The sequence below is a fragment of the Rhododendron vialii genome, chromosome 12a (assembly GCF_030253575.1).
Source record: "Rhododendron vialii isolate Sample 1 chromosome 12a, ASM3025357v1".
NCBI classification, from domain to species: domain Eukaryota; kingdom Viridiplantae; phylum Streptophyta; class Magnoliopsida; order Ericales; family Ericaceae; genus Rhododendron; species Rhododendron vialii.
The window spans coordinates 13,761,305-13,786,500 of NC_080568.1; the positions used below are offsets into that span (position 1 = coordinate 13,761,305).

Below are 25,196 nucleotides of genomic sequence, written 5' to 3' on the forward strand. Positions count from 1 at the left end.
ACAATGACCTTCCCTGAACAACCATCTTCAACTAAAGGTGCGAGCCAATCTTTCGCCGAACGTAGAACACATTGTTTGTAAACAACGACCTTCCATGAACGACGATCTTCAACCGAAGGAGTGAGCCGATCTTTCGCCAAAAATAGGAGGTGCACTTTGTCTGTAACCAATGACCTTCCCTGAATGGCAATCTTCAACCGAAGGACTGAGCCGATCTTTCGCCAAACATAGGAGGTGCACTTTGTTCATAAACAATGACCTTCCCTGAACGACGATCTTCAACTGAAGGAATGAGACGATCTTTCGTCGAACGTAGAAGGTGTACGTTGTCTATAAATAACATTCTTTGCCGAACATCCATCTTTAACTGGAGGGAAGGGCCAATCTTTCGCCTAACATCGGTAGGTATGATCTTCAGGGAGATGGTGTATTGGAGGAGGCCGCCTTTCATGCCGCCTTTTGCCTCTGTTGAATCTTTAAGTTGATAAGGAGGTTTTGGGGACTGCCTCTTTGAGCCTTGCCATCTCCACCTTGAGGAGGGCCATATTCGTGCCGCGTTCGTCTAGTTGCTAGAGTAGCGACTAGACCTAAGCCATTTTTACATCTGAGGTGGGGGAGAGCCCCACGATAGGAGGGATGGAGACAAAGATATAGTCGCCGACCAAACGAGGAGTTGGTACCATTGAGACCAGAGACACCACCATCATTCTGTTCGCCATCCATTTCGCCGAACTTAAAGGTCGATCCAAACGAAGAAAGGAGGTTTCAGAAGGATGTGATTGGAACCACCGAGGATATGGTTTCTTTTCACGTCGGGTTCATCAATTGTGGGGTTGTCAATCAAGATCGATTAACCTTGCTTAAACCTCCTAGTTCAACGAGTGAGTTCGCCTAGCCCTTTGCCTGAGCCTCCTGGTCAACGACTAGGTTTGCCTAGCCCTTTGCCTGACCTGCACAAGCAAGCACGATTAACTGGAGGGACCCCAGAATGGTCCTCCAGCGTGAGAGAGATAATGCAGAGCAAGAAGGTAAAGCACTAGGGTTTTGAGGGTAGGTGACAATGTACCTCTTTAGGGTTGCTTAGCTTCCTTTATATAGAGCATCCTTGCTCCCCAAGTACTAGCATGTTCTAGGCATGCTTCGGCTCAGGTCGCCTGACATAACAAATAAGGTTGCCAACAACCTTACGAATGAGCTGGCAACCGCTCGGATGATGTCACCTTCCTCATACCAGATAAGATGGTTATATGCACATGAATGAGTTGGCATAATGTTCACCACCGTACCTAGTGTCCGAGCACTAGATCGATCGTAGTAATGTTCATCGCTGTGCCTAGTGTCTGAGTAGTAGACCGATCATAGCGACTCTATGTCTATTTCTGAAGGACTAGCAATCCTTAGTTGCCTACCTAAGCATCATCATTGTCGAACCATAATGTCCAAACCATAGAGAAGAGCATCGACCTCAGCATAGTTGGCCGAACCTTAATGTCCGAACCATAAAGGAGCATTGGCCGAACCATAATGTTCGAACCATAGTGAGAAGTGTCAACCTCGGTATGAGTTGGCCGAACCTTAGGAGCACCGACCTCAGTATGAGTTGGCAGTTGGATACTCCATATCCAAATGTTGCTGCCGCCGAGCCTATCTACCTGAACCTAAGAGTTCGATACTCGACCCGACCTTATTGCAAGTTGGCCGAACCACCATGTCCGATCCTAAAGAGAGCTTGAGTGTCAACCTCAGTATAGGCCAATCGTTCGACTTACTTGTTCGAATGTCATTTGTGCCGAACCGAGCCCGACCAGACCTAGCAACCTGGTCAATGCCTCGATCAGATCAAATAGAATTGAGGAGTTTAACCCAGCCTTTCGCTGAATGTAGTGACCATGGCCGAACCAACATATCCGGCCCACTACAAAAATAATGAAAGAATATATCAACGTTTTAAGCTTCAAAATCATCATTATGCTGCTCATTTATTCAATCCACCGTTGGTATCAGATCAAGCTAATTTTTGGAAGGGTAGCTTTGTCAACGAGAGCCAGGTTCTGATCATTATCACGGTTCAACACTTGACCAAAAAACTGGAGGAGATGGAGACTGGATGGGAACTGAGTTCGTGAAACGGATTATTATCACAAATGACAATGTGGGATTTTCTTACTAAATTTTTTTTCGTACCAAATTCAAAGATGTTATGGCAGTGATTGTTTTTAGTCGTTGGAATTAGTCTGGTTGGTCCATGTTCGAGTATACACCAATAGCCTTCTATTAGTCCAGCTTGTTGAAAAATGGAGGTGTTTGAGTTTTTTGGGATTTTGACCCCAAAATGAAGTGGGGTCTAAACACCGATTAAGGTGGGTCCAATTGGATTTAGATACTCCTAAGTAGGGGTTTAAACCATTGAAAGAATTTTTAAATTCTATTTAGAGATGAATGTGAAATTGTCTCTCAAAGGGGATATGATTGAAAAGGTGAAGACTCACCTCCATCCCACGATGCACAAAGATGAAAATAAAGTAAGTAAAACCCAAGTTGGACATAAAGGGCTGGTCCATTGAGGCACCCAAGTTTTTATAGAGGGGAGAGAGCAAGGAAAAAGTGGGCTTTGACCAATGGACTGTCCTTTCTATCACTTGCGCTTGCTTTTCACTTTCAAGAAAATGGTCTCTCTCTTCTACTTAAGGGAAGCAATTTCTTTCTGCTTCCCAACTCCATGAATATATTGAGAGTCAGAGAAAAATTTCATGTGCCAATATATCTCTCGGTAACAAAAAGGTGTTCGGGGAAGGATGAATTTCTCCCAAAACGGAATCTAGTAATTCTCTACCAATTGGTTGGACCATAGGTGCGGTGATTTGCTTCACTAGATTGTTTGGGTAAAACACACACACACAAACATACAGTCCGTTTCAAATGAGGACTCACTCATTTTAGTTAAAATGCGGACCTCTCTATTTGTCCTCTTTTCCGATCGAATTTCGATGATCCAAGCCACTCAATGTGATCAAAACGTGATTTTAACGGTACCTGCGAGAAATCAGCAAAAGAGAAAAAATAGCTGGGAAGGGTTTCATCCGAACAGTTTTTTAAAACTACTCAAATCAAGCCCTTCCCGGTCAATTTTTTTGCCAATTTCTAGCTAATACCCTTAAAATCACGTTCTGAACACATTGAGCAACTCAGATCATCAAAATTTGATCGGAAAAGAGGAGTCCGCATAAATGAGGTGGTCCTCATTTTAGTTAAAATGCGGACTTCCCAATTTTTCCCCTTTTCCGATTGAATATCTATCATCCGAGCCGCTCAATGTGATCAGAACATGATTTTAAGGGTACCCGCGAAAAATCAACAAAAAAAATGACCAAGAAGGACTTCACCCAAACAGTTTTTTATTGAACGGTTAAAAATAAACTACTCTAATAAAACCCTTCCCGGTCATTTTTTTAACGATTTCTTGTGGGTACCTTTAAAATCACGTTCTGAACTACTCTAATAAGCTTCCATTGATATTCGAAGTGACATCTCTGACATTCGCGCATGCATTCTGCTAGAGGAACAACTTATTTAATGATCCTGACACATGACATCATCCGAGCGGTACGGCGTGCGTGGGAGGCATGACCTACTTATCAACACTTCAAGCTTTGCCTATAAATATGGAACTATGGCCTTTAGGTGCAGGGGTTTGAAAAAAATCCCTAAGAACACTCTTGTTTCTCTCCTCTCTTTCTCATTAAACCTCTTTTTCCTCCTCCATTTACTGACTTGTTCGTCAGAGCTTCTACCTGGAGGAACATCCCCTTCCGGTTTGCAGGTGCACGACTCGCCATTCTACTCCATCGTTCAGAGGGAAGGAAAGGGTCCAAGTTTGCTTCAGCCCCCACAATATCATTTAAACTTTCTCTAAGAAATTTTTGAATATGTAGTTCTTCACCTTTACGACAAAAATTGAAGTATCTTCAATGTAATTTTTTTTTTAAAAAGAATATCATACTCCGTCTATCATTTGAATTTTCTAATTATAAGAATTCTTAACTATCATGGAATCTAGGAATATATCGTTCTTTGAACATGTATTGCCTGCCGCATAGATTCAAAGAAGAGTCAAGTTTTGTCAAGCCAACTTAGGAGATTGCTTGAAAGCAGTTGAGACCAAGAAAAGGAAGTTGATGATAAACCTAGACGTAGCAAAAGGTCTAATGCGTCAACATCTTTTGGTCCGGACTTCCTTACGTATCTGTTAGAAAATGAGCCTCAAACCTTCAAGGAAATTGTAAGCTCTCTAAAGGTCTTTATGAAAGGAGGTGATTAAGTTAGATTGACTTCATTCTGCATAACCATACCGAGAACAATTGGATCTTCCTCCGAGTGGTAAGCCTCTAGCTACAAATGGATCTTCAAGAGGAAGATAAAGGCATATGGGAAGAGGGGGCTTGTTGTCCAAGGATATAGACAAAAGGAAGGCCTAGACTACTTTGATACTTATTCACCACTCACAAAGATCACATCGATCCATTCAGCCGATTATTGCGATCGCAACATTGTGAAATCTTGAGATACATCAAATGGATGTCAAGAGTCAACAGACTCAAGACAGCTTTCCTGAATGGAGATTTGAATGAAGAAATCTACATAGAACAACCTGAAGGATTTCCTACTCCGGGAGGCTAGAACGAAAAGCTTGTAGGCTTGTTAGATCATTGTATGGTCTACAAGAAGCACCTAAATAGTGGAATGAGAAATTTGAGAGTTCTATGTTGTCAAGTGGATTTAAGATTAACTAGTGTTACAAGTGTCATTATGTCAAAGTACGCTAACAATGGGTATGCCATTTTGTGTATATGCATGTAATGATAAGAGTATCAAATGCACCAAGAGAATGTTGAACTTGAAGTTTAAATATCTATTGCATTTTAAATGTCTCGCTTTCTATTTTGGGATGACCCAAAATAATTGTCCCCTTTCCATAATCAACCAGCAAATTAGGAGAAACTTTCAATTTTGCCATTTAACTTTTGAATGGCAATATCAAGTAAATTGCTATTCCCCCCCACACCCCCACCCCCCCCCCCCCCCCCCTCCCTTAAAACATCCGGCCCCCCCTCCCCTTTTAAAACACCCCCACTTTTTAAATTTTGTTTTTATTTAATTAATTTTATCTTATTTGTTTAATTTCTACAAATACACTGGGGCGAAAATCGTATTTTTTTATCATTTTATTTTAAATGGCCATAATGAATTTTTTGCTCTAAGACCTTTCAACAAACACCCTAAAACTCATTATTTAGTTTCAAGACTCTCTTAGGGTGTTCATTGAAAGGCCTTGGAGGCAAAAATTTATTACGACCATTTAGGATGAAATGATCAGAAAAATAACATCTTTGCACCAGTTCAAACGGATTGAAAATTGAAACATTTATTTTTATAACTATATTTTTATTAAACTTGAACCTAGAATTAGACTTCAACCATGGAGCAAATATGGGGGGGGGGGGGGGGGGCAATATGGGGTGGGGAGAGAGGTCCTCATTTTTCTATAAATAGAACCCTTTGTGAAGCCATTCAATTCACACCTTGAATCTTTCCAACTTTTCTCTCTAGAAACCTTGTGTTTGTTCTTTGTTCTTACTTTGTTCTTGGTATTATTGAGTTTCTTCTTGAGTTCTTCAAGAAACTCTACCCAAGGCCGCCACCAAACCACCACCCGACTAGCCTCTCAATCCAAAAAGTTTAGTAGTTTAATCAATATTTATTTTCGAGAGAAAAAGAAAGTCTTTTCTTTTCTCTTTCGAAGCTACTGTAAGCTTACCATAAGAAGTCACTTCGTTCGATAGCCACATTCACCTTCCGTAGGCTACTGTAACCTTCTGTTATATTTTATTTTTGTGTTTAAAAATGTATATTAAGTAAAAGTACTAAAAATAGCTAGCAAACTTATTCTACTAAAATTACTAGTCTAAAGCATAAGTGGTTTCCACTCCAAAGGTGTCCGTCCATGTGGCACTATGCTTTATGATCGTTTTTACAACTGTGGAGTAATCTAAGGCTAACACCCTCAAAAGTTTGTCAACAAGTCTGGCTTCGTACCAACTAAGGAAGGAATGGTGATTCTAACTGGACTCGTCCGACCATCCGACCTGGGACTTTCCTGGTTATTTCTATGTCAAACATAATCCACAAAATTTAGAATAATGATTTTCGGTGAAAATTTAGCATGGTCACTTAGGCTTTCCTCACAGACTGTGTATCTGTCAAATTTTTTAGGAACGCCACAGCAGAAAATTCAGGACGGAACAATGGATGACTACAACTTTTCAATTTCAGATTGTTGGTCATTTGAGAATGATGTTCGTAGTGAGGAGAGCGTCTCCCATAATAGTCGCGATTATACACCAGAATTTACCACCAACCAAGTTAGTTGTTACTGTTATTGTTTTGCATATTCGTTATTTATGTTAAGACTGGTTAATATTGTATTTATACATATTCATTTTTTTTATATAGATTTTTGAAAGTAGAGAAGATATGTTAGCTTGGGCGCGGAGCGTTGGTCTAAAATATGGTATTGTGGTGGTTATTTTAAATTCTGCTAAGTTAAAAGGTGGCAAACTGACGAAGTGCATTCTTGGTTGTGAAAGAGGAGGAAAGTACGAAACGCCACGGTATCTGGTTGAAGGGCAATCCTTGCAAAGAAACACTGGGACTAGAAAATGCAATTGCCCATTTCAACTGCGAGGTATATCACAACATCCATACAGTATCAGGTGGGGTTTAGAGGTTATTAGTGGTGTCCATAACCATTAAATAGAAAAACATATTGAGGGCCACGAGTACCCGTCAAGGCTAAAACCAATACAGAAACAATTTGTGGTCGACATGGCCAACAGCACCGCTCCTCGTGAGATTCTTAATATTTTGAAGCAAAAAGACCCGTCAAACAATACGGGAATCAAGAGCGTTTATAATACCATTTTAGCAAACAAAGCAGCCAAACTGGACGGTCTAACTCCTATTCAGTATGTCATACGTCAATTACTTAAGAAAGATTACCTTCATCAATTTCTTACAAATCTAGATACTAACGAAATCACAGATATTATTTGGGTTCATCCTATGAGTCTAGAGCTATCTGTCAACTTTCTGTCCGTACTGATCATTGACGCCACGTACAAGACCAATGAGTATCGAAAGCCACTATTGGAGGTTGTGGGTATCACATCCACATGGCGAACTTACTCGCTTATGTTCGCTTATCTTAGTAATGAGAGAGAAGAGACACTGACATGGGCATTGGATAACTTAAAAAACTAGATGCTTCAAAAGGGGGCATCGATGCCATTGGTGTTTGTTTCAGATCGGGATTTAGCGCTTATGAACGCCATTGAAGCATGTTTCCCTACAGCACGTCACATCCTGTGTATTTGGCACATAAATCAGTGCGTCATGAAGAACTGCAGCCGTGTGCTTGGTCCGGAGTGGAAGCGCTTCATCACGTCATGGCACTCGCTTATCAATTCATCTACACCTTCGTCTTTCGAACAAAAGTGGCAAGCCATGTGCGACGATTTTCGCCAGTTCCCGTATGTCATAACTTACCTATGGCAAACATGGTTAAGGTCATACAAAGAGCGGTTTGTTTCAGCATGGACAGATACATGTATGCACCTCGGAAGCAATTCAAGTCAAAGGTATAATCACTTTTTGACTTTACTATTAAAATTTTGTGCATTTCTCTACTACACTAAGGAATATTTTTTGATACTTTCCTATTTAAACACATTGCATTATTCTATTACAGGACAGAGTCTGCACATGCGAGGCTAAAGCTATATTTGGGGGATACCATGTCATCGCTACAAACATCTTTTGATAAAATAGAAAATATGTTGAAAAATCAGTTCGGGGAAATTAAGAAGTCGTTCGAGAAATCATTGAACATTCCACGCCACAAACAATTACATGACGACATTTTGATCAGGTAAGGTGTTGCATTTCATTAGAGGCAATGGAGTTCATACATGATCAGCTAGAAACCGCTTTAGAAGTATCCCCCCACATTGTTGGCTATTGCAACTGTACGATCAAAATCACACATGGATTGCCATGCATGCACGATCTTGCATATTATCGCTCCATTTCCACTCCAATTCCGCTATGGAGTATCCATGCTCATTGGACTAGGTTGTCTATGCACGCAACCGAGTTTAATGAGAAAGGAACACGACCTGACAGGACATCTCAGGTCGTTGAGATATTAGATGGGATGGATCCACCTATGTGAGAGCATATCATAGACAGGATTATCGATATGGCAGATCCATCTCGTAGCACAGTTTGACCTCCATCGTACAACACAAAACATAGAGGTCAACCTGCACGTAGAGATGAGCAAAGTACACGTCACATACCTTTTTTCTCAGAAGCATCTACTTCAGGATCAAGGATTCCAACATCGCGAGTGAGAGGGAGAGGGAGACGTGGGAGGGGTTCGGGGGTTCGCAACACTCAATTTATAGTTCCACCCATCCCTAATCGCTCCATTCAGCGATTACCTCAAGCTTATCAGCGTTATATTTCCCACACTGTTGACGTGCTTGGTGATGGTCATTGTGTATTCAGAGCGATAGCTGCACTAATCGGGTATAGTGAAAATGATTGGAGTCGAGTACGAGAGGAGCTTATTGAAGAGATTCGACAAAATTGTTATCTATATAGTGTGATTTATCCAGTACATGATTGGGCAAAGCATCTACTAATTTTACTGAATTGGTTCGAGCCTACGGCACCAAAGGAATATTGGATGGAGGCTATGACTTTGGGAGTTGTCATCGCAACAAGGTACAACCTTGTACTGCATACATTTGATAAGGATGTTTACGGTTGTTTTACTCATTTGCCATTGAGGTCCCCTCCAGTTCTAGTCAAATACCGCCAGGAAATTGCTATTGCCCGTGTTAACAACAATCACTTTATGCAAGTTTTCTTAGACCTCATTACCCTGTACCACCCATCCCAACATGGTGGGAGGAGAATGCATCGGACGAAGCTAAAAAGGATGGGCTGCAAGTTATGGAACACGTTTGCAATTGTGGTACGAAATAATGGGTATAAGCACGCCGGGAGCAGCATTTGGAGGAGATATTGATTAGAATTTTTGTTTTTATGTATTTTCATATTTTGACAATATGTACTCAATTATAATAAAATAAAATTTTATTTCAATTTATTATTGTTCATTACAAGTTATTTTTATTATTCATTGTTAAGACTAATTAATTAAAATAATATAAATTTATTAAGTATAAAGTCAATTTTAATTGAAAATAGAATTTGAGTTAACCAAAAAAAGAAGAAGAAGGGAGGTAAATGGGAAAAGAAACAAATAAAGAAAATAGAAAAGATTATAAAAAAAATAAAAAATAAAAAGATTCAAAGTGGAAGGAAAGAAAAGGAAATAAAGAGAAATAAAGAGAAAAAAAACAAGAAAAAAAAATTCTAACAGAAAAAAGACAAAAGGAAATAAAGAGGAAAAAAGAAGGGAAAAAAAATATAAATGGGCGGAGGGGGGAAGCAGGAGCTGTGGGGGGTGGGGGGGTGTAAGATGGGAAATGGGGTGGGGGGAAGCAGGCCTCAATAATCAATCCAAATCAAATACAAAACCAAACAAAAACGTTGTTGAACTGAATTCCAAAGTACTAGTAGGTATATTAATTACACCATGTTCAAACAATACATATAATGTTCAAATACATCAAAATTAATCCACCTTCAACTTTTTCCGTCACAGCCTCTTGGTAAATTCAAAAACACGATGAATTCTTTGACCAATGCCATCAAAGAAGTCGAAAAGAACTAGAGGGCCTTCAAAAAAGATTCACCCAAAACTAGTTTTTTTTTTTTTTTTTTTTTGTTTTTGAAGAGGTAACCTACTATAGTTAACTCATATATGGGCGCCGCATTTTCAACGGGTCGTCCACAATGAATTTGAGAAGGAAGATTACCTACTGTATCTCATTAATTGGTTTTTTCCCAACTGCGGCAACTTGTTCGTTGTTTCCTCCATAAACCTTTAACAAGTCTGAATAGTTCGAAAAAACCCGAGATCGAGAACATTCGTATCCAACTGTTTGGAGGTTGACAAGACAGAAGAATATCAAACCTACCTTGCATCGTCTGGCTGAATACAGATAGTCTCCATTTGGAAATATCGTGGCCACTTAATTTGAATCGAAGGCAATACCTTCTCAATCATGCCTATGCGTTTAATGCCCTTTAGTCTCCGATGTTATTGCTTTCGTCTCTAGTGTACATGCAGAACGATTTTTACTACTCCGTTTAGTGTTCTATGTGGATGGGAAATTTCCTATCTTCGCGGAAAATACTTCATTTTTGTGAGCATCCAACCGTGGCCATGGCTAGCCAGCTGACCTGCTAACCATTCGCCTAACCACATGGCTCAAAAGGTTAACCTCAAGTTATACAGTAGCTGGTCGCCCTTTATTTATTAACCCATATATTACTTCATCCCTTTTCCCGTGTGGGATTGTGCCCGTGGATGGGCTCTTACATTCTATATATCTTTATCTGGTTCCATAGTGTAGTAGAAAGTAAATCTTTTCCTTTTATCTAGTTTAAAGAGCTTCTATTCTAGATGTTCAATCTTAAAGTTGCGGTGGCCACTCGCACTACAAATTGAATATCTAGAAATAGATTCTAAGTCTGAGAAAAGCAAGTTTCACATTTGTTATATACATTCACGTTTAGCAATCAACATTTCACTTAGCATTCACATATTGGATGCACCATAAGTTCCAGATTTACGATAACACAACAAAATCAATCATTACACTCTACTCTCTTATTTCCACACTAGATGTTCCTATAATACGACACACAAGGAGATCGGATAATTTTAAAAGGTCAAGTAGTTCGGTTAAGAGCTGAATAGTAGCAAGAACATATGCAAAGACAACACCATATCTAATTACCAGGTGCATTGGTAAAACATGCGTACTTCCCTTAAATTTCCCCATGTACATCTCTTAAAACCAAGATGCACATTTAACCCTTCATATATCCACCACATACATTCTATAGCCATAATTCATGGATTTTAAAATTTGGGCGCTGCTATTCGCAGCCCTTTATTTTCTCTCATAGCCCACTACATTTCGGTAAATGGTTGTTGAAAATCATACATAACATTTCGGTAAATAGCTGTTGAAAATAAGATTATATTTCGGTAACTACATGTCAAAAATATGTTCAACTTTCGGTAAACAACTGCCGAACATACATTTTCGATAAATAATTGTTGAAAAAAATATTATATTTCGGTAATTGGATGCTGAAAATATATCTCAATTTCGATAACTAACTGTCAAGTATATTTGAAAATTTTTAACGGACTATGAGAGAAAATAAAGGACTGCGAATAGCAGCATCCAAAATTTGTATCACACCAATAATCGCTCCTCTCCTCTCCGTACTACCAGTACTATGCACCTGTAATTTTGGTTCAACATCTTTGTACCTCTAATTATCACAATTTTCTCATAGAGCACACCTCAACGCATAAATTTCCACAAATACACATATTCGCAAAGCATGAAATTTCTAGTTACTACAATAGTTAAACAACGGAAACTACCAACCACCACATCACTATGAGGTCTGCCTCCAATTATATACACATTAACACCAAAAATTGTCCACATCATTATATACACATTTAAAGAACTCAATCACATATCAAAAATTGAAATTAAAGAAATGAATTATGGGTCTCTACAGACGTCATGTTTGACTCATCTGGATAAAGCAGCTAACCACACGTGGGTGCAAGGACGGAACCAAAATTTTACCCTAGCAGTGGCGAAATATATACTAAAAAACTAAAAAGATGCATTACAATATTAATAGTCATCGACCCCAGAAAAAATTAAATAACATAATAAAAACTATAGTAAATGATATTATTCATTTGCACGGAGTACCAAAAAAGACTAATTTTAATTTTGGGCATCGATAATGCCACTCCAACAACAATAACAGTAGAACCCATGTAGTCCCCAATCATTGGGGGTATGAGCGGGAGAGGATTGAAGACAGACCTAACTTTTGACAATATGTACAAAGTAGCTGATCTCAGAATACTACTTAAACAGTAGCCTCCCTATATGTGTTTTGTGTGGGGCTCCATTCCGAATGGTTTATGCTTTCTGACTGTGGTTTCGAGATCTGCTCCTAATCTCTTTCTTCACCCTGCAAAAATGAAGCACGACTAAAGACCACACCGGAGGTTCTCCGGGATGGCCCTCCGGTGCAAGAGTCAGTTCACTTGCAGAGAGAAAATGGAAATTAGGAGTTAGGGTTTTTTCTGTGCGTACCTCTAACAAGAAGGCATAATGGGATATTTATAGAGAACCTCTTAGCTTGATCCCCAAGATTGCACCAACGCTTGACACGCGTCAGCTAACGTCACTCTTACGTCACGTTTAGGGTTTTGTAACCGTTTGTAGGATGAGCTGGCACCTTCACGTGCCCCCTATCCTTATCCTGATAACCGCTCGGATGACGTCACGAACGTCACCACAACCAAGGTTGCTGTTCCCATGCAGGTGAAAATTATTATGTTTTACTATTGTTAGTCTTGATATTTGGTTGTACGTAGTTTGACAATCTTCAGTAGCTTTAGGCTTTAGTCTAAAAGTGTATAGTAGTTTGTCTGTAAACTACTGTAGCAATTATATGTGTGTTACTGTGTTGTGATGCGTGCAGTGATGTAAGCAGATGTCTTGGCTGCCTATATATAGCTGAGCTTCTCGCCGTTGTAAGTAAGTTAGGGAGATATCAGTTCAAGTTAATAATATCAGTGTACTCCTCATACAACTCTACTCTAGTATTCTCTCTCTCGTGATCCTAACCTACTTTGTGTTTGTACCCACTTAGTGTCTGAAAACTTGGTATCAGAGCCATGTCTTCCATTCTAGCTTAAACCCTGTTCTGGGAACTTCTTTTCCAAAACTACTTCAAATATTTTCTAAAAGAAAAACTTGAAGCGTATGCTCTGTGGTTGCCTTCACAGGATCCTCCACATCAGAAACTTCATCAACTATTTTGGTTAAAAGAATTTTGTATCGGTGGGTTAAAGTACCTTGAGACTTTTGGCTATTGAGCAGTGTGTCTCGGTTTATCTACCCTGGTATACAAAATTTTATTGATCAAAATTTGGTTGAAGTCTTTTACGTTGAAAAAGAAAAGGTTTGTTGTACTGAGGAAAAAGGAGAACCCAGAATTCTACTCTTAAGAATGAATCACCTGTTTACCACCCACTCCTCTGCTTCGTCATCCTTGGTCCCTTCATCTTCCTCCACTAGTAGAAATTCCTCATCTTCTTCTTCTAATCTAGAATATTTGTATGAGTTTGAATACCTACCTGATGAAAGTAAGGTTCCTCTTACTGATCTTCCTTTCCTAAATCCCTATAATGCTTTTGTCAGACCACAAACTTCTGTAAAAAAGACCGTCACCCAACTTTTCTCCACAAAGCGCCCAACCTCCATAAAAGAGTATGTTCAAGCCTCTAAATTTGATCAGTGCTTCATAGCAGCCACTGAAGCTGAACAACTTTTACCCTTGGAAATCCCGATTGATTTGCCTCGTCTTTGGCAACAACAAGGATTTACCCATCTTCACTTTGGAGCAATCCGACTTGCTGTCACTTTCCATGGTAGAAAAGGTTTGCCTGTTACGTCCAGACTTGCTCTGGTCGATACCCGATTTTTACAGTATCAGCACGCATGCATCGCTACAGTTCAAACCACTCTAAATGCTGGAACTGTGATTTTTACCTTCTACCCCAATTTCAACATGCCATTAGCAGATCCTCATCTGCTATCCGCCTTGAAGGTCCAAGTTCAAATTGGTGGTGCCTCCCAAATCTCCTCCACATATGCAGCCACCCTTCACTACCAAATGGCCTACCGTCTCCAAAACCATGCTTTTGACATGTCCTTACCATCCTCCACAGATGAAGCCCTTTTTCTCACCATAAACGCACCTCACCAAGCTTCTTGTGTCCATGTACCCCGACAAATTTCCCGTCCTGAGCTTCTCAAGCTTCTCCCAGAATCTTGGGTTACAGCTTATGAGAAAAACCAAAACAAGCCCATACCTGTCCAAACATCCAACCCAACTTTCATCACCAAACCTGATGGTACCGTGGAAATTACTTTTCCAAAAGAAACCCCTGCCTCATCTTCAACCCATCCTGTTATTTTTCCTTCGAGAATTAACATGTTTGTGGATGGTTCTAGGCCTGGTCCTCCAATTAAATATTTTGATCCCAGTGGCCTTCCAGTCTTCTATTTCAAAAATCCAGAAACAGGTCATTGTTATTTTGATACCTGTGACTGTGATGATTGTCTAGAAGACAGTCTCTTAGAAGATGACGAGGATTTTGAAGATCCAAGTCCCATATGTCCTTCTTCACCTCCCACTCCTTGTAAATCTCCACCTCTTCCTCAACCTCCATCTGATGATGGTTCGTCGAGTCAACCGAGTGGATGTTTCATGTTCACCTCATCCCCTTCCTGGACAGAAGCAGATTTTCCTCCTTTGGAATTTCATAATTCCCAAGAAAGAACGACCCATCGGCATAAAATTCCAGATTCTACTACTGTAGGGGGATGAAAACAATTGGTACTTCGAATCAACTGGATCGCAACGGCTTATTCGTGCCTCTTCACCGGAACCCTAGCTCGACGTCTGAACCCTAATCTGCAAAATAGACAGGGGGTGAGTGCACCTTTGCCTCTCGTGGCAAAGGCCCTCCGATGCTTTTGTTAGTATCACGTACTAGAAAACTCAGCCCTAATTATCAGTAGGAAAGCAATAGTAATGCAATATTGCGTACCTCTCACCTCTAGGTTTTCCTCATATTTATAGATTCATGGATGCTTGCTGTCCAAGCATCCTTATTGCCATAGGATTCCTAACTCGTATAGGAAACCCAGGATATCAAGGAGTCTCGTTTCCTTTATCAGTTTATGGAAAAGAGTCCTTTTAGGATTCTTTTCCTTTAAGAGCCGAACATCCCATACTCGTTGGGTATCTTTCTCAGATCCTATATTCTTGGGATCTTTATCCCTATATGAGACATGACTATTCTGGAATCTTCCAGAGTATTCTCTCTGCTCCTTCTCTCGATTGGAGTTCCATCTTTGTTCGGCCGTCTCATAGCCGAACAGACGGCTTGGACCAGTTACCTCACATATAACTGGTCCTTGAGCCCGTACAACCTTCCTGGACCATTGACTTCTCATGTCACTGGTCCATATTGCCGAACACTTGTTTAGCATGATGACTGTCCTGTCTATATTCAAACTATGGTCCTACGTACCATTTATTCGGATATCGATTGCATTGTTTTCAACCCGTGATCACTCGTATCACGTGCTAGGTTTTTTACTACATCTGTTCGGCTGTATCATAACCGAACAGTCTGCTTGAAGCCATGACTTCTCATATCACTGGTCCATATCGCTGTTCACCGAACTGCCCGGCGATAAGTCCAGTCGTATTTACCTCGTGTTCCCAAACATCACGTGTTTGGTAACTAAATGTATCTGCTCGGGAATACCTCCCTACAATTGCTCCCCAGCTTCATGTATTTACCACTGTTCGGGGGTAATATATGACGCTTAGAAACAGAATTCTATCAAGACCAAACTCTTTTGATCCCGTGCAGTCATAATTTCAATACTTCATTGATGCCTTTTGGCGCCTATGTCATTATACCATTTCGGGGTAAACGACTCCACGTGGCACGTTTTCGTATGCCTAGCATTAACTTCGAACTGACGTTCTATGAAACGGCGTCAGAACGGTTTCTGCTTTCCGTTACTTTTTCCTGTAACGGTGTGAGAGGAGACGTTTCGTCTCCGTCTCTTACCCTTAAACCCCTGAAAGGGCTCTCTTTGGTTTTTCATCCAAAACATTCAAACTTTCAGTTTTTCTCTTTAAAGCTTTCCGCCATTGCCGCCGCCTGCAAACTCGATTGCACTCCAGGGAATCGTCACAATATTCTCGTAAGATTCTTGCTCTCATTCCCCTTCTTCTTCTTAGGTTTCTATCTGAGATCTCATTCTCAGATTTGGTGGGTCATTTCTAGGGTTTCAATTCGTACCCATTTCCATCTTTTCTTCTTTTCTAAATATACTCATGGCGGACGACAACCCTCCTAGACCCAGTAAGTTTAGGAAACTTTGTGATACCCCTGCTGCCATGGCGGCATTTAGAGAGAAATACAATATCCCTGAAAACGTAGGGCTTGAACTCGCTCCATTAGAAGCGGATAGGGTTGCTGGATCGTGGGATAGAATGTGTATCCCAATCGTGTCCGTTGTCGAAGGCGGGGTCCGTTTCCCCCTTCATCCACTCCTCCGCCAGATTTTAAGCTGGTACCGTCTTACACCCATGCAAGTTTTACTTCAAAGTTAGGAGGGCAGAGAAGCGCTTCGTGCTCAATCTGCCAGATTCTGCTCGTGACCATGAGATCGACTTCCTCTATGTAACTGGAGCATTCGAGCCTTTAGGGGAAGATGGCCAAGTGCTGGGGCTCCATTGCCCCCACATATGGGGCTATCCACGTATGCTCTTGATTTTCCTCTTTTACAATTCTTCATTTACTGCTTTCTCGTAGCTTTTCGCATGGACTAAATTTGGTTTTTCAATTTGAATTTTGCAGCTGAAAACGTTAATCATCGTCCCAGACGTACACCAAGCAACATCCGAACAGAGGACATTAACAAAGTTCTGAAATATAAAGGCGTGCCTGGTACCCGAACAGCTGGTCGGGGTCGTGACGCTGACGTACTTCTGGGATACGATCCTGCATACAGAGGTGTCATCGACAGGAGGCTCGCTCATCCTAGCACCAGCGCTGCCTTTACATCGACTGCTCCTCAGCCTAGGAGCACAAGAGCTAACGCAGGAGTAACTGTAGCTGGTCAATTGGGTGAAATCCCTATTTCCGAAGGTGTTCCATTACCTCGAGTTAGAGTTCGAAGATCCAGACAGGTCATTCCTCTTCAACCCGAACAGCCAGTATTGAATCTTGACACCAGTCAATCATCCTCTTCAGGTTATTCTCAATTTTCTCCTAACTCAAGCACCATGACACGTCAGCCTTTAAACCTCAGCTCCCTCCTCACCGTCTCTTCTCGGGGACGGGGATCTGGTCGGGTAGCTTCCACAGGGAACGCCCCCCCTGCACCCCGTCGCAACAGAGGAGGTTCGAACCGCTCCACTTCATCTCGTGAAGTGGAGACTACCATAGAGGCCAGTGATGCTCACAGAGACAAACGGCCCAGATCAGAAGACCCAACTGGTACTGCGTCTCCAGCAGATACCGAAACACATCGCCCCGTTTCACCAACTACCCAAGTACTTCCTCAAACATGGACTCCTCTATTCACTAGAGGAGACCGTCCCGTTCACGTCGGGGACAGTGCTAGTTCGTCGGAAACAGCACTTGCTCTGGCCCAAGGATTGTTACTCCCTGTTGACTTACAGAAAGAGTCTTCGTCTCCCCCTGATCGGCTTGTGTCCACTGGTCTCGTCAGTGGAATCAAGGTAATAGAAACTTCTCTTCTTTAAAGCTTCATCTTTATAAGTTTTAAGAAAAAAGTTACTCACGTTCTGGTATTTGCTATAGTTTATCCAAAAAAATGGTCGTACTGGGCCAAAAATTCCAGGAAGCTGAAGCCGAGAGGATCAGGCTTTTAAATGACAACACCAGGTTGATCCGAACAGTCACGAGATTAGAGAGAGAGATAAAGCTAAAGCTGACTTGTCTGAGACAAAGGGCAAGCTTGTGACCACGGAGGAGAGTCTGCATCAAGTCTTGGCCGAGATGGACAGCACCAAAAAGGCATCCTTTGAAGATGGTTATCAGAAGGGGTTTGACGCCACAACATCAAGTTATGTCGAGCAGATGTCTGATATTCAAGACCAAATCTGGGTTGCTTGCTGGGAGGCGTGCCTTACAAAGGCAGGAGTTGCTGAGGATTCTCCCCTATGGGTTGAGAATGATCTGCTAAGTCGCCAAGTTGCAGCTCCAGCAGACGACGTTGATCAACAGATTGATGATTTTGCAGATGTTGATGAAGAAATGCAAGTTGAAGCACAAAATGACGTTGTGCGATCATCTGTTCTGGAAGTGACCACTGAGATCGTTATCCCAGAGGTACAAACTGCTACTGCTGTTGCTGAGGCTGATGTCCCTTCTGAGGTTCAGAACCTGGATTAAGATAGTAAACAGGTAGTTTTTTTTTTTAAAATCATCTGGCTGGTCTTGCATGACCATAGCCTTTTTCACCCTGCGTGGTACCAGTACTATCAATACTTTACTTTTAAAACAGGTATTCGGCCCTTCGTGGCATAACTTTTATGTTTTGCTCGGCGTCCATGTTTGCTGCATCTGTTCGTATGCAATTTTCAATCTAAGTAGTTCGTACTGTTTAAGCATCATTTGATTGCATAAGTATTTCGTACTTTTAGCAAATCTTTCACACAAGATTTGCTGTTCTGAATTCTAAGTTTCACGTACTAAAAAGCGTTCCACCTTGAATGGTTTTTAAGGCATATAAGTGTGCTCGCACTTAATCACACAAGTGTTTCATACTTGTGTTTAAGTGTCACGTACTCAACCGTTTGGAAATCACACAAGTGTTTCATACTTGTGTTTAAGTATCACGTACTTAATGTTTTTAAGTTTCTCGTACTTGAACATAAAGGTTTTCCTCAAGTTTCACATACTTAGGAACATCAGTTTCACGTACTTAAATGTGGCTTACATATAAGTCAAGCCAATATAGTTTCTCAAGTATCACGTACTTAAAATACCATATAAGTATCTCGTACTTTGAACGTCCATACAAGTATTTCGTACTTGTACTTTTTAAAAGAAAACATACAAGTGTTTTCATACTTGTGTTTAAATGTATACCCAAGTTTCACATACTTGAAATTCTATACAAGTGTTTCGTACTTGTATTCGTTAAGTGTCACGTACTTAAAAATGTATAATGCTTTTAAGTTTCACATACTCAAAAGGTATACCCTGCTCCCCAATACGAATAAGGAGAACCAAACTCGTAGTTCGTATTTAAATACCACAACAGTTTTTCGAAAGAAGTGATTGTATTCATAATCTGTAAAACGCAAGAGAGCGTTACTCGTACCCTTTGCAAAAATAATCAAAACTAGAACAAAGGAATTATATTCGTAATTCCCACACAATCACGTAGTGTAAATCCAAAACAGAATTTAATACTTCTAAACAAAGAACTTTCGTAAATTATGAACATTCCAAGGCCTCGGAATTGGATCACCATCCAGATCAGCCAATCGATAGGCTCCGATGCCCACGATCTCAGTTACTCTATACGGGCCTTCCCAGTTGGCCCCCAGTTTGCCCTCGTTAGCCACCTTGGTGTTGCCGAGCACTTTTCGTAGCACGAGGTCCCCAACACCAAATTCTCGAGGGTGAACATGCTTGTTGCAGCTTTTCATCAGTTGTTCTTGGTAAGAAGCAAGATGTACCAAGGCTTTTTCTCTCCTCTCCTCGGCAAGGTCAAGCTCGATTTCAAGGGCCCTGTCATTGCCTCCACTTTCAACCAAAGCTGTCCTGTTGGTCGGCAGACCCACTTCCAGAGGTATAACAGCCTCTGTTCCAAATGCCAACGAATAGGGGGTCTCTCCCGTAGACCTCCTAGGCGTTGTTCGGTGAGCCCACAAAACTAATGGTAACTCATCAGGCCATTTGCCCTTAGCTTTGTCCAGTCTTTTCTTGATTCCATCAAGGATAGTTTTATTAGATGCCTCTGCTTGCCCATTACTCTGAGGGTAAGCTGGGGTGGAATAATAATTTCTTATTCCATACTGGGCACAAAAAGTCTTGAATTTCTTCTGAAATTGGGATCCATTGTCCGTAATCAATGAATAAGGGACCCCAAAACGAGTGATGATGTTTTTCCACACGAACCTTTCTATCATAGGTTCAGTGATTTTGGCCAGTGGTTCTGCCTCAATCCACTTTGTAAAATAGTCAGTTGCAACAAGCAGGAATTTTCGATTCCCAGTTGCTTTGTGCAATGGACCCACGATATCCATCCCCCATTGAGCAAAAGGCCAGGGACTTGTTAATGGCACCAGATCTTCAGCGGGTGTTCGAATCATTGGTGAGAACTTTTGACACTTCTCACAAATCTTTACATACACCTTTGCATCTTCTTGCATGTGTGGCCACCAGTAGCCTTGAGTAATTGCTCGGTGGGCAATAGATCTGCCTCCAGCATGGCTCCCACATGTTCCCTCGTGGATTTCATGAAGGAACTTCTGTACCATCTCAGGATGTACACATAGCAAATAGGGACCCGTAAAGGATTTCCTATACAACTTACCCTCTGGGGACAGCCAAAACCTAGCAGATTTGACTCTTATCTTGTGGGCCTCTTTTTTATCAGAAGGGAGTATCTCGTCTCGTAAGAACTCCATTATTGGGTCCATCCAACTTGGTCCTTGGTTCACGTCCAAGACCAAGTCTACACTCCTCCCAATGCTCGGCTCGTTGAGGTATTCTACTGCCACCCTTCTTTTAAACTCTGTTGGTACTGCTGCAGCCAACCAAGCTAAAGAATCTGCATGAGCATTCTGTCCAGAACTTATTTGCTCAATATATACCCTCTCGAAAGTATCAAGCAAGTCTTTTGCTGCCTGCACGTAGGCTACCATCTTTTCATTCCGAGTCTCGTACTCTCCGGACAGCTGATTCACAACAAGCTGGGAATCACAATACACCCTGACCCGTTCTGCTTTAAGGGTCTTTGCACTTCTTAACCCAGCCAAGAGTGCTTCATATTCAGCCACATTATTCGATGCACTGAATCCAAGCCGAACAGAGAGTTCAATGAGAACTCCTTGAGGAGGAAAGAGGACAACTCCAATTCCAGAACCAGTATTGCACGCTGATCCATCAACGAATAACTTCCATTCTTTGGGATCCTGTTCGGCTACGGGTTGATCCTTCAAGGATGATGTCTTAGCTGCCTGTTCCTTTCTCGTAGGAGGCAAAGGAGCAACAGTGGGGGAAAACTCTGCCACAAAATCGGCCAACACTTGGCCTTTAATTGCTGTGCGTGGCTGATACTCGAGATCATACTGACTTAACTCTACGGACCATGTCGAGATCCGTCCTGAGAAATCCGCCTTTCGAAGCAATGATTTTAATGGATACTCAGTATAAACCACAACCTTATGGCTTTGGAAGTAGTGTGGCAATTTCCTGGTTGCTGTCCTAAGTGCCAGGACAAGTTTTTCTAATGGCAGATATCTCGTCTCTGCATCCAATAATGTCTTGCTAACATAATAAATGGGGATTTGCTCGATCCCCAAATCCCTCAATAAGACTGCACTAACTGCGTGCTCGGAAACAGCCAAATACAGAATTAAGGACTCACCTGGCTGTGGAGTTGACAATAATGGGGGTTCGGCCAAGTACTTTTTCAGGTCTTGGAAGGCCTGCTCACATTCAGCTCCCCATTCAAATCCCTCCCTCTTTTTCAGTAACTGAAAAAAGGGTCTGCACTTGTCACTTGACCTGCTGATGAATCTGTTCAATGCTGCTGCCATTCCTGTCAGCCTCTGGACTTCCTTGGTAGTTTTGGGACTCTGTAATCTCTGCAAAGCATCAATTTGTTCGGGATTTGCCTCTATCCCCCTTATGGTTACCAAATGGCCCAAGAACTTTCCTGAACCAACTCCGAACGCACACTTCGAGGCGTTGAGTTTCAACTTGTATTTCCTCAAAATGTCAAAGACTTCTCTTAAATCAGTGATATGCCCTCCTTTTTCTCGACTTTTCACCACCATATCGTCAATGTAAACTTCTAAAGTTTTCCCAATGAGATTTTTGAACATGATGGTTGCAAGTCTTTGGTATGTAGCCCCAGCATTCTTCAGTCCAAACGGCATGACACTGTAGCAGTATAATCCTCGAGGTGTGATGAAGGAAGTCTTCTCTTGATCAGGTTCAAACATAGCAATCTGATGATATCCTCGATATGCATCGAGAAAACTCATTCGCTCGTAACCAGAGGTTGCATCAACCAACTGGTCAATCCTGGGCAAAGGAAAACTATCCTTAGGACACGCTTTGTTTAGGTCTGTGAAGTCCACACAGACACGCCACTTTCCATTCTTCTTCTTTACTACAACAGTGTTGGATAACCACTCGGGGTAATAGACTTCTCGTATTGCTTTGGCTTCCAACAAACGATCTACCTCCTCAATCACTGCATCTACATGCTGCACGGCTGCCCTTCGTTTCTTCTGAATGATCGGCTTGTGTTGAGGGTCAATGTTTAAATGATGACAGATCACGTCTGCATCCACCCCGGGCATTTCCTCTGGCACTCATGCAAAAACATCAATATATTCCTTTAGAAATCTTATTGACTCAGCTTTTTCGTTTGCTGATAATGATTTCCCAATCAAAAAATATCTTTCAGGATCAATCTCGTTGATCTGAATCTTCTCCAGGCCCTCAACCACTTTTTCAGCCGGGCTTCTCCCAACATCCTCGATGGTTGGTTGATCTGGTACTTCTAGTGTGAGAACATGGTGGACCTTTGGGGTTGTTTTGATGATGGAAATCAAGCATTGCTGTGCTACCTTCTGGTTTCCTTTAAGGACTTCAATCCCATTTGATCCTGGAAATTTCACCATCTGGTGATATGTCGAGGAGACTGCTCTCATTTTGTGCAACCATGTCCTCCCTATAATCGCGTTATAGGAAGATGGGACATCGACTACCAAAAAGTCTGTCTTTAACACCACAGATCCAGCCCGAACAGGTAAAGTCACCTTTCCTAGGGGCCAAACTGCTCCTGCACCGAACCCAATTAGAGGTGTTGTTGATTGTTCTAAGTCTGATTGGGCCAGGCCCAGCTTCTTGAATGCATCATAGTACAACACCTCTGTACAGCTCCCCGAGTCCACTAGAATTCTTTCGATGTCGTATTCCCCAACTCGTAGGGTTACGACCAACGCATCATTGTGGGGTATTTGGACCTCCGCCAAATCATCGTCACTGAATGCCATGCTCTCGTTGCATGCATTAGTCTCTCGCCCTCTCTTGTTTCCCAACCGCATCACGTGCTGATCATGCTTGACCTGTCTTTGCAACAGCCTCACCTCACTCCTCGTATAAGGTGCAGCCAACCCATGTATCATATGGATCACGCCTTTAGGGTGTTGCTCGTAACCCAGTTCCATGGCCTTCCCTTTCTCTTTAGGGTCCTCCTGGATAAACTCTTTGAGATAGCCCCGAGAGACCAAATCATCAAGGTGCCTCTTGTATACCTCACAATCCTCGGTCATATGGCCCCAATCTTTGTGATAACTGCAGTGCTGATTCGTAGCACGCTTTGCATCTTTGTCTCCGCCTAGACTTGGGGGCCATTTGAAATATGGCTGATTCTTTATTCGATAAAGAATCCTGTATATTGGCTCCTTCCAAACCGTAGTGATAGAGAAGAAGGACTTGGGGTCAGGAGCTTGCTTGTCCTTGTATGGCTCTTTCTTAGCCTGCCCGTACTCCCTTCTGTCTTTGTAAGACTTGGGTTCAGGCTTATCCACCTTTTTGGCAGGTGCCTTCTGCTGTTCGGCAACCGTCCTGCCATCCTCACGGAGTATGTCATCCTCCATTCTGGCATGTTGCTCTATCCGTTCCATCAATTTAGCCAAGGTGGCTACTGGATGTTTATTCAATGAACGGCGCAGCTCTCCCCGAACAGGCAGACCAGTTTTGAACGTAGCAATTGCATACTCTTCACTGCAACTTTCAATTTCGTTAAAAGTTTCCCAGTACTTCTTTGCATAATCCCTGATCTGCTCGTTCTCCTCCTGCTTCATGGTGGAAAGACTCTCAAAAGTCTTTGGGGCCTTTCTGCTCGTTAAGAACCGAGCAGTGAATTCTTCTGCCAACTGCCTCCATCCTCGTATGGATTGTGGGGCCAACTTATGAAACCAAGATAAAGCCACCTTGCCAAGACTGGAGGGAAACATCTTGCACAAGATGGAATCATCCCCCTCATGCATAAACATGGCCTGTTGGTAATGCTGTATGTGAGCTACGGGATCCGTATTTGTCTCGTAAAGTACGAACGCACCGTGCTTCACTCTGCTCGGCAACTTTGCTTCTTGCAGCCTCTTTGTAAAGGGAGAGGCTGCAATATTACTCAGGGCCTTGCGTGCTGCTTCTCGTGCGGTCACTGTCCCATCCTCTTGCTCCTTTGACTTGTGGGCCGAAGCCTTGACCCAATCAGCATCAGGTCTCTCGTACCTGTCTCGATGATGCTTTCTCGTGTCCTCTTCCTCGGGGGTAGAACTCCGGTCTCTGCTCCTCCTTTTTCGTGAAGAAGTCTTTCTCTCCGGTGTTCGGCTTCTACTTGTTCTGCCCTTTTTTCGTGGAGAAGCTTCGTGACGCCTTCTAACAGGACTTCTGCTCCTTCTTCCTCGTGAAGGATCTTTTCTGTATTGTACCATAGCATACCTACTGCCTCTAGAATTTCCTCGAAACAGGCCAGAATCCTCCGGATGCTCCCTAATTCTTTCCAATTCTCTGATCTCATGCTCTCGTTTTTTAATCAGACGAGCATATTCCTCGACTTCTTGCCTCTTCCTATCAAGAACGTCGTCACTATGGTGCACACTCCTGGAGTGCGTGATTGATTCATCCCTTTGATGGGATTTACTCCTTCTCGTGGATCTTGAAGCCGTCTCTCCATCTCCTCTATTTTTGGAGTTATGATGCACGGTAAGGGGGCGGTCCTTACTCGTGTTCCTTCTGTGCCCACCCTGGGGCTTTCTCGGAGCCCCGGGTGGTGATTTGTCCCTTCCCTCGTCTAACACATCTTTTGGTTAATGCGGCGTTGCTGGAGTTACTTCCACCATGGTCGTATTTCAAAAGGGAATTCCTTCGTTTCCCACAGACGGCGCCAATTGTAGGGGGATGAAAACAATTGGTACTTCGAATCAACTGGATCGCAACGGCTTATTCGTGCCTCTTCACCGGAACCCTAGCTCGACGTCTGAACCCTAATCTGCAAAATAGACAGGGGGTG

The 25,196-nt window shown here is 42.1% G+C and overlaps 2 protein-coding genes across 2 annotated transcripts; both read left to right on the forward strand.

Moving 5' to 3' along the window:
• Window positions 1-2,435: 2,435 nt before the first annotated feature.
• LOC131309466 (uncharacterized) lies at window positions 2,436-7,317 on the forward strand. The gene is made up of 5 exons (XM_058336095.1): window positions 2,436-2,522; window positions 3,821-3,872; window positions 6,271-6,419; window positions 6,511-6,742; window positions 6,815-7,317. Exons 1-5 carry the CDS (start codon window positions 2,436-2,438, stop codon window positions 7,315-7,317), a joined length of 1,023 nt encoding a protein of 340 aa, XP_058192078.1.
• Window positions 7,318-7,338: 21 nt separating this feature from the next.
• On the forward strand, window positions 7,339-9,151 carry LOC131309467 (uncharacterized). The gene is made up of 4 exons (XM_058336096.1): window positions 7,339-7,694; window positions 7,805-7,984; window positions 8,188-8,283; window positions 8,371-9,151. Exons 1-4 carry the CDS (start codon window positions 7,339-7,341, stop codon window positions 9,149-9,151), a joined length of 1,413 nt encoding a protein of 470 aa, XP_058192079.1.
• Window positions 9,152-25,196: the final 16,045 nt, after the last annotated feature.

Excerpts from the sequence above, each read along its gene's own strand:
- LOC131309466 (XM_058336095.1), top strand. The coding sequence starts at position 2,436 with ATGAATGTGAAATTGTCTCTCAAAGGGGATATGATTGAAAAGGTGAAG. Across the intron at positions 6,420-6,510 it reads CAGAATTTACCACCAACCAA|ATTTTTGAAAGTAGAGAAGA; the intron begins GTTAGTTGTTAC and ends TTTTTTATATAG. Across the intron at positions 6,743-6,814 it reads TTGCCCATTTCAACTGCGAG|AAAAACATATTGAGGGCCAC; the intron begins GTATATCACAAC and ends ACCATTAAATAG.
- LOC131309467 (XM_058336096.1), top strand. The coding sequence starts at position 7,339 with ATGCCATTGGTGTTTGTTTCAGATCGGGATTTAGCGCTTATGAACGCC. Across the intron at positions 7,695-7,804 it reads GGAAGCAATTCAAGTCAAAG|GACAGAGTCTGCACATGCGA; the intron begins GTATAATCACTT and ends ATTCTATTACAG. Across the intron at positions 8,284-8,370 it reads GATGGGATGGATCCACCTAT|AGGTCAACCTGCACGTAGAG; the intron begins GTGAGAGCATAT and ends CACAAAACATAG.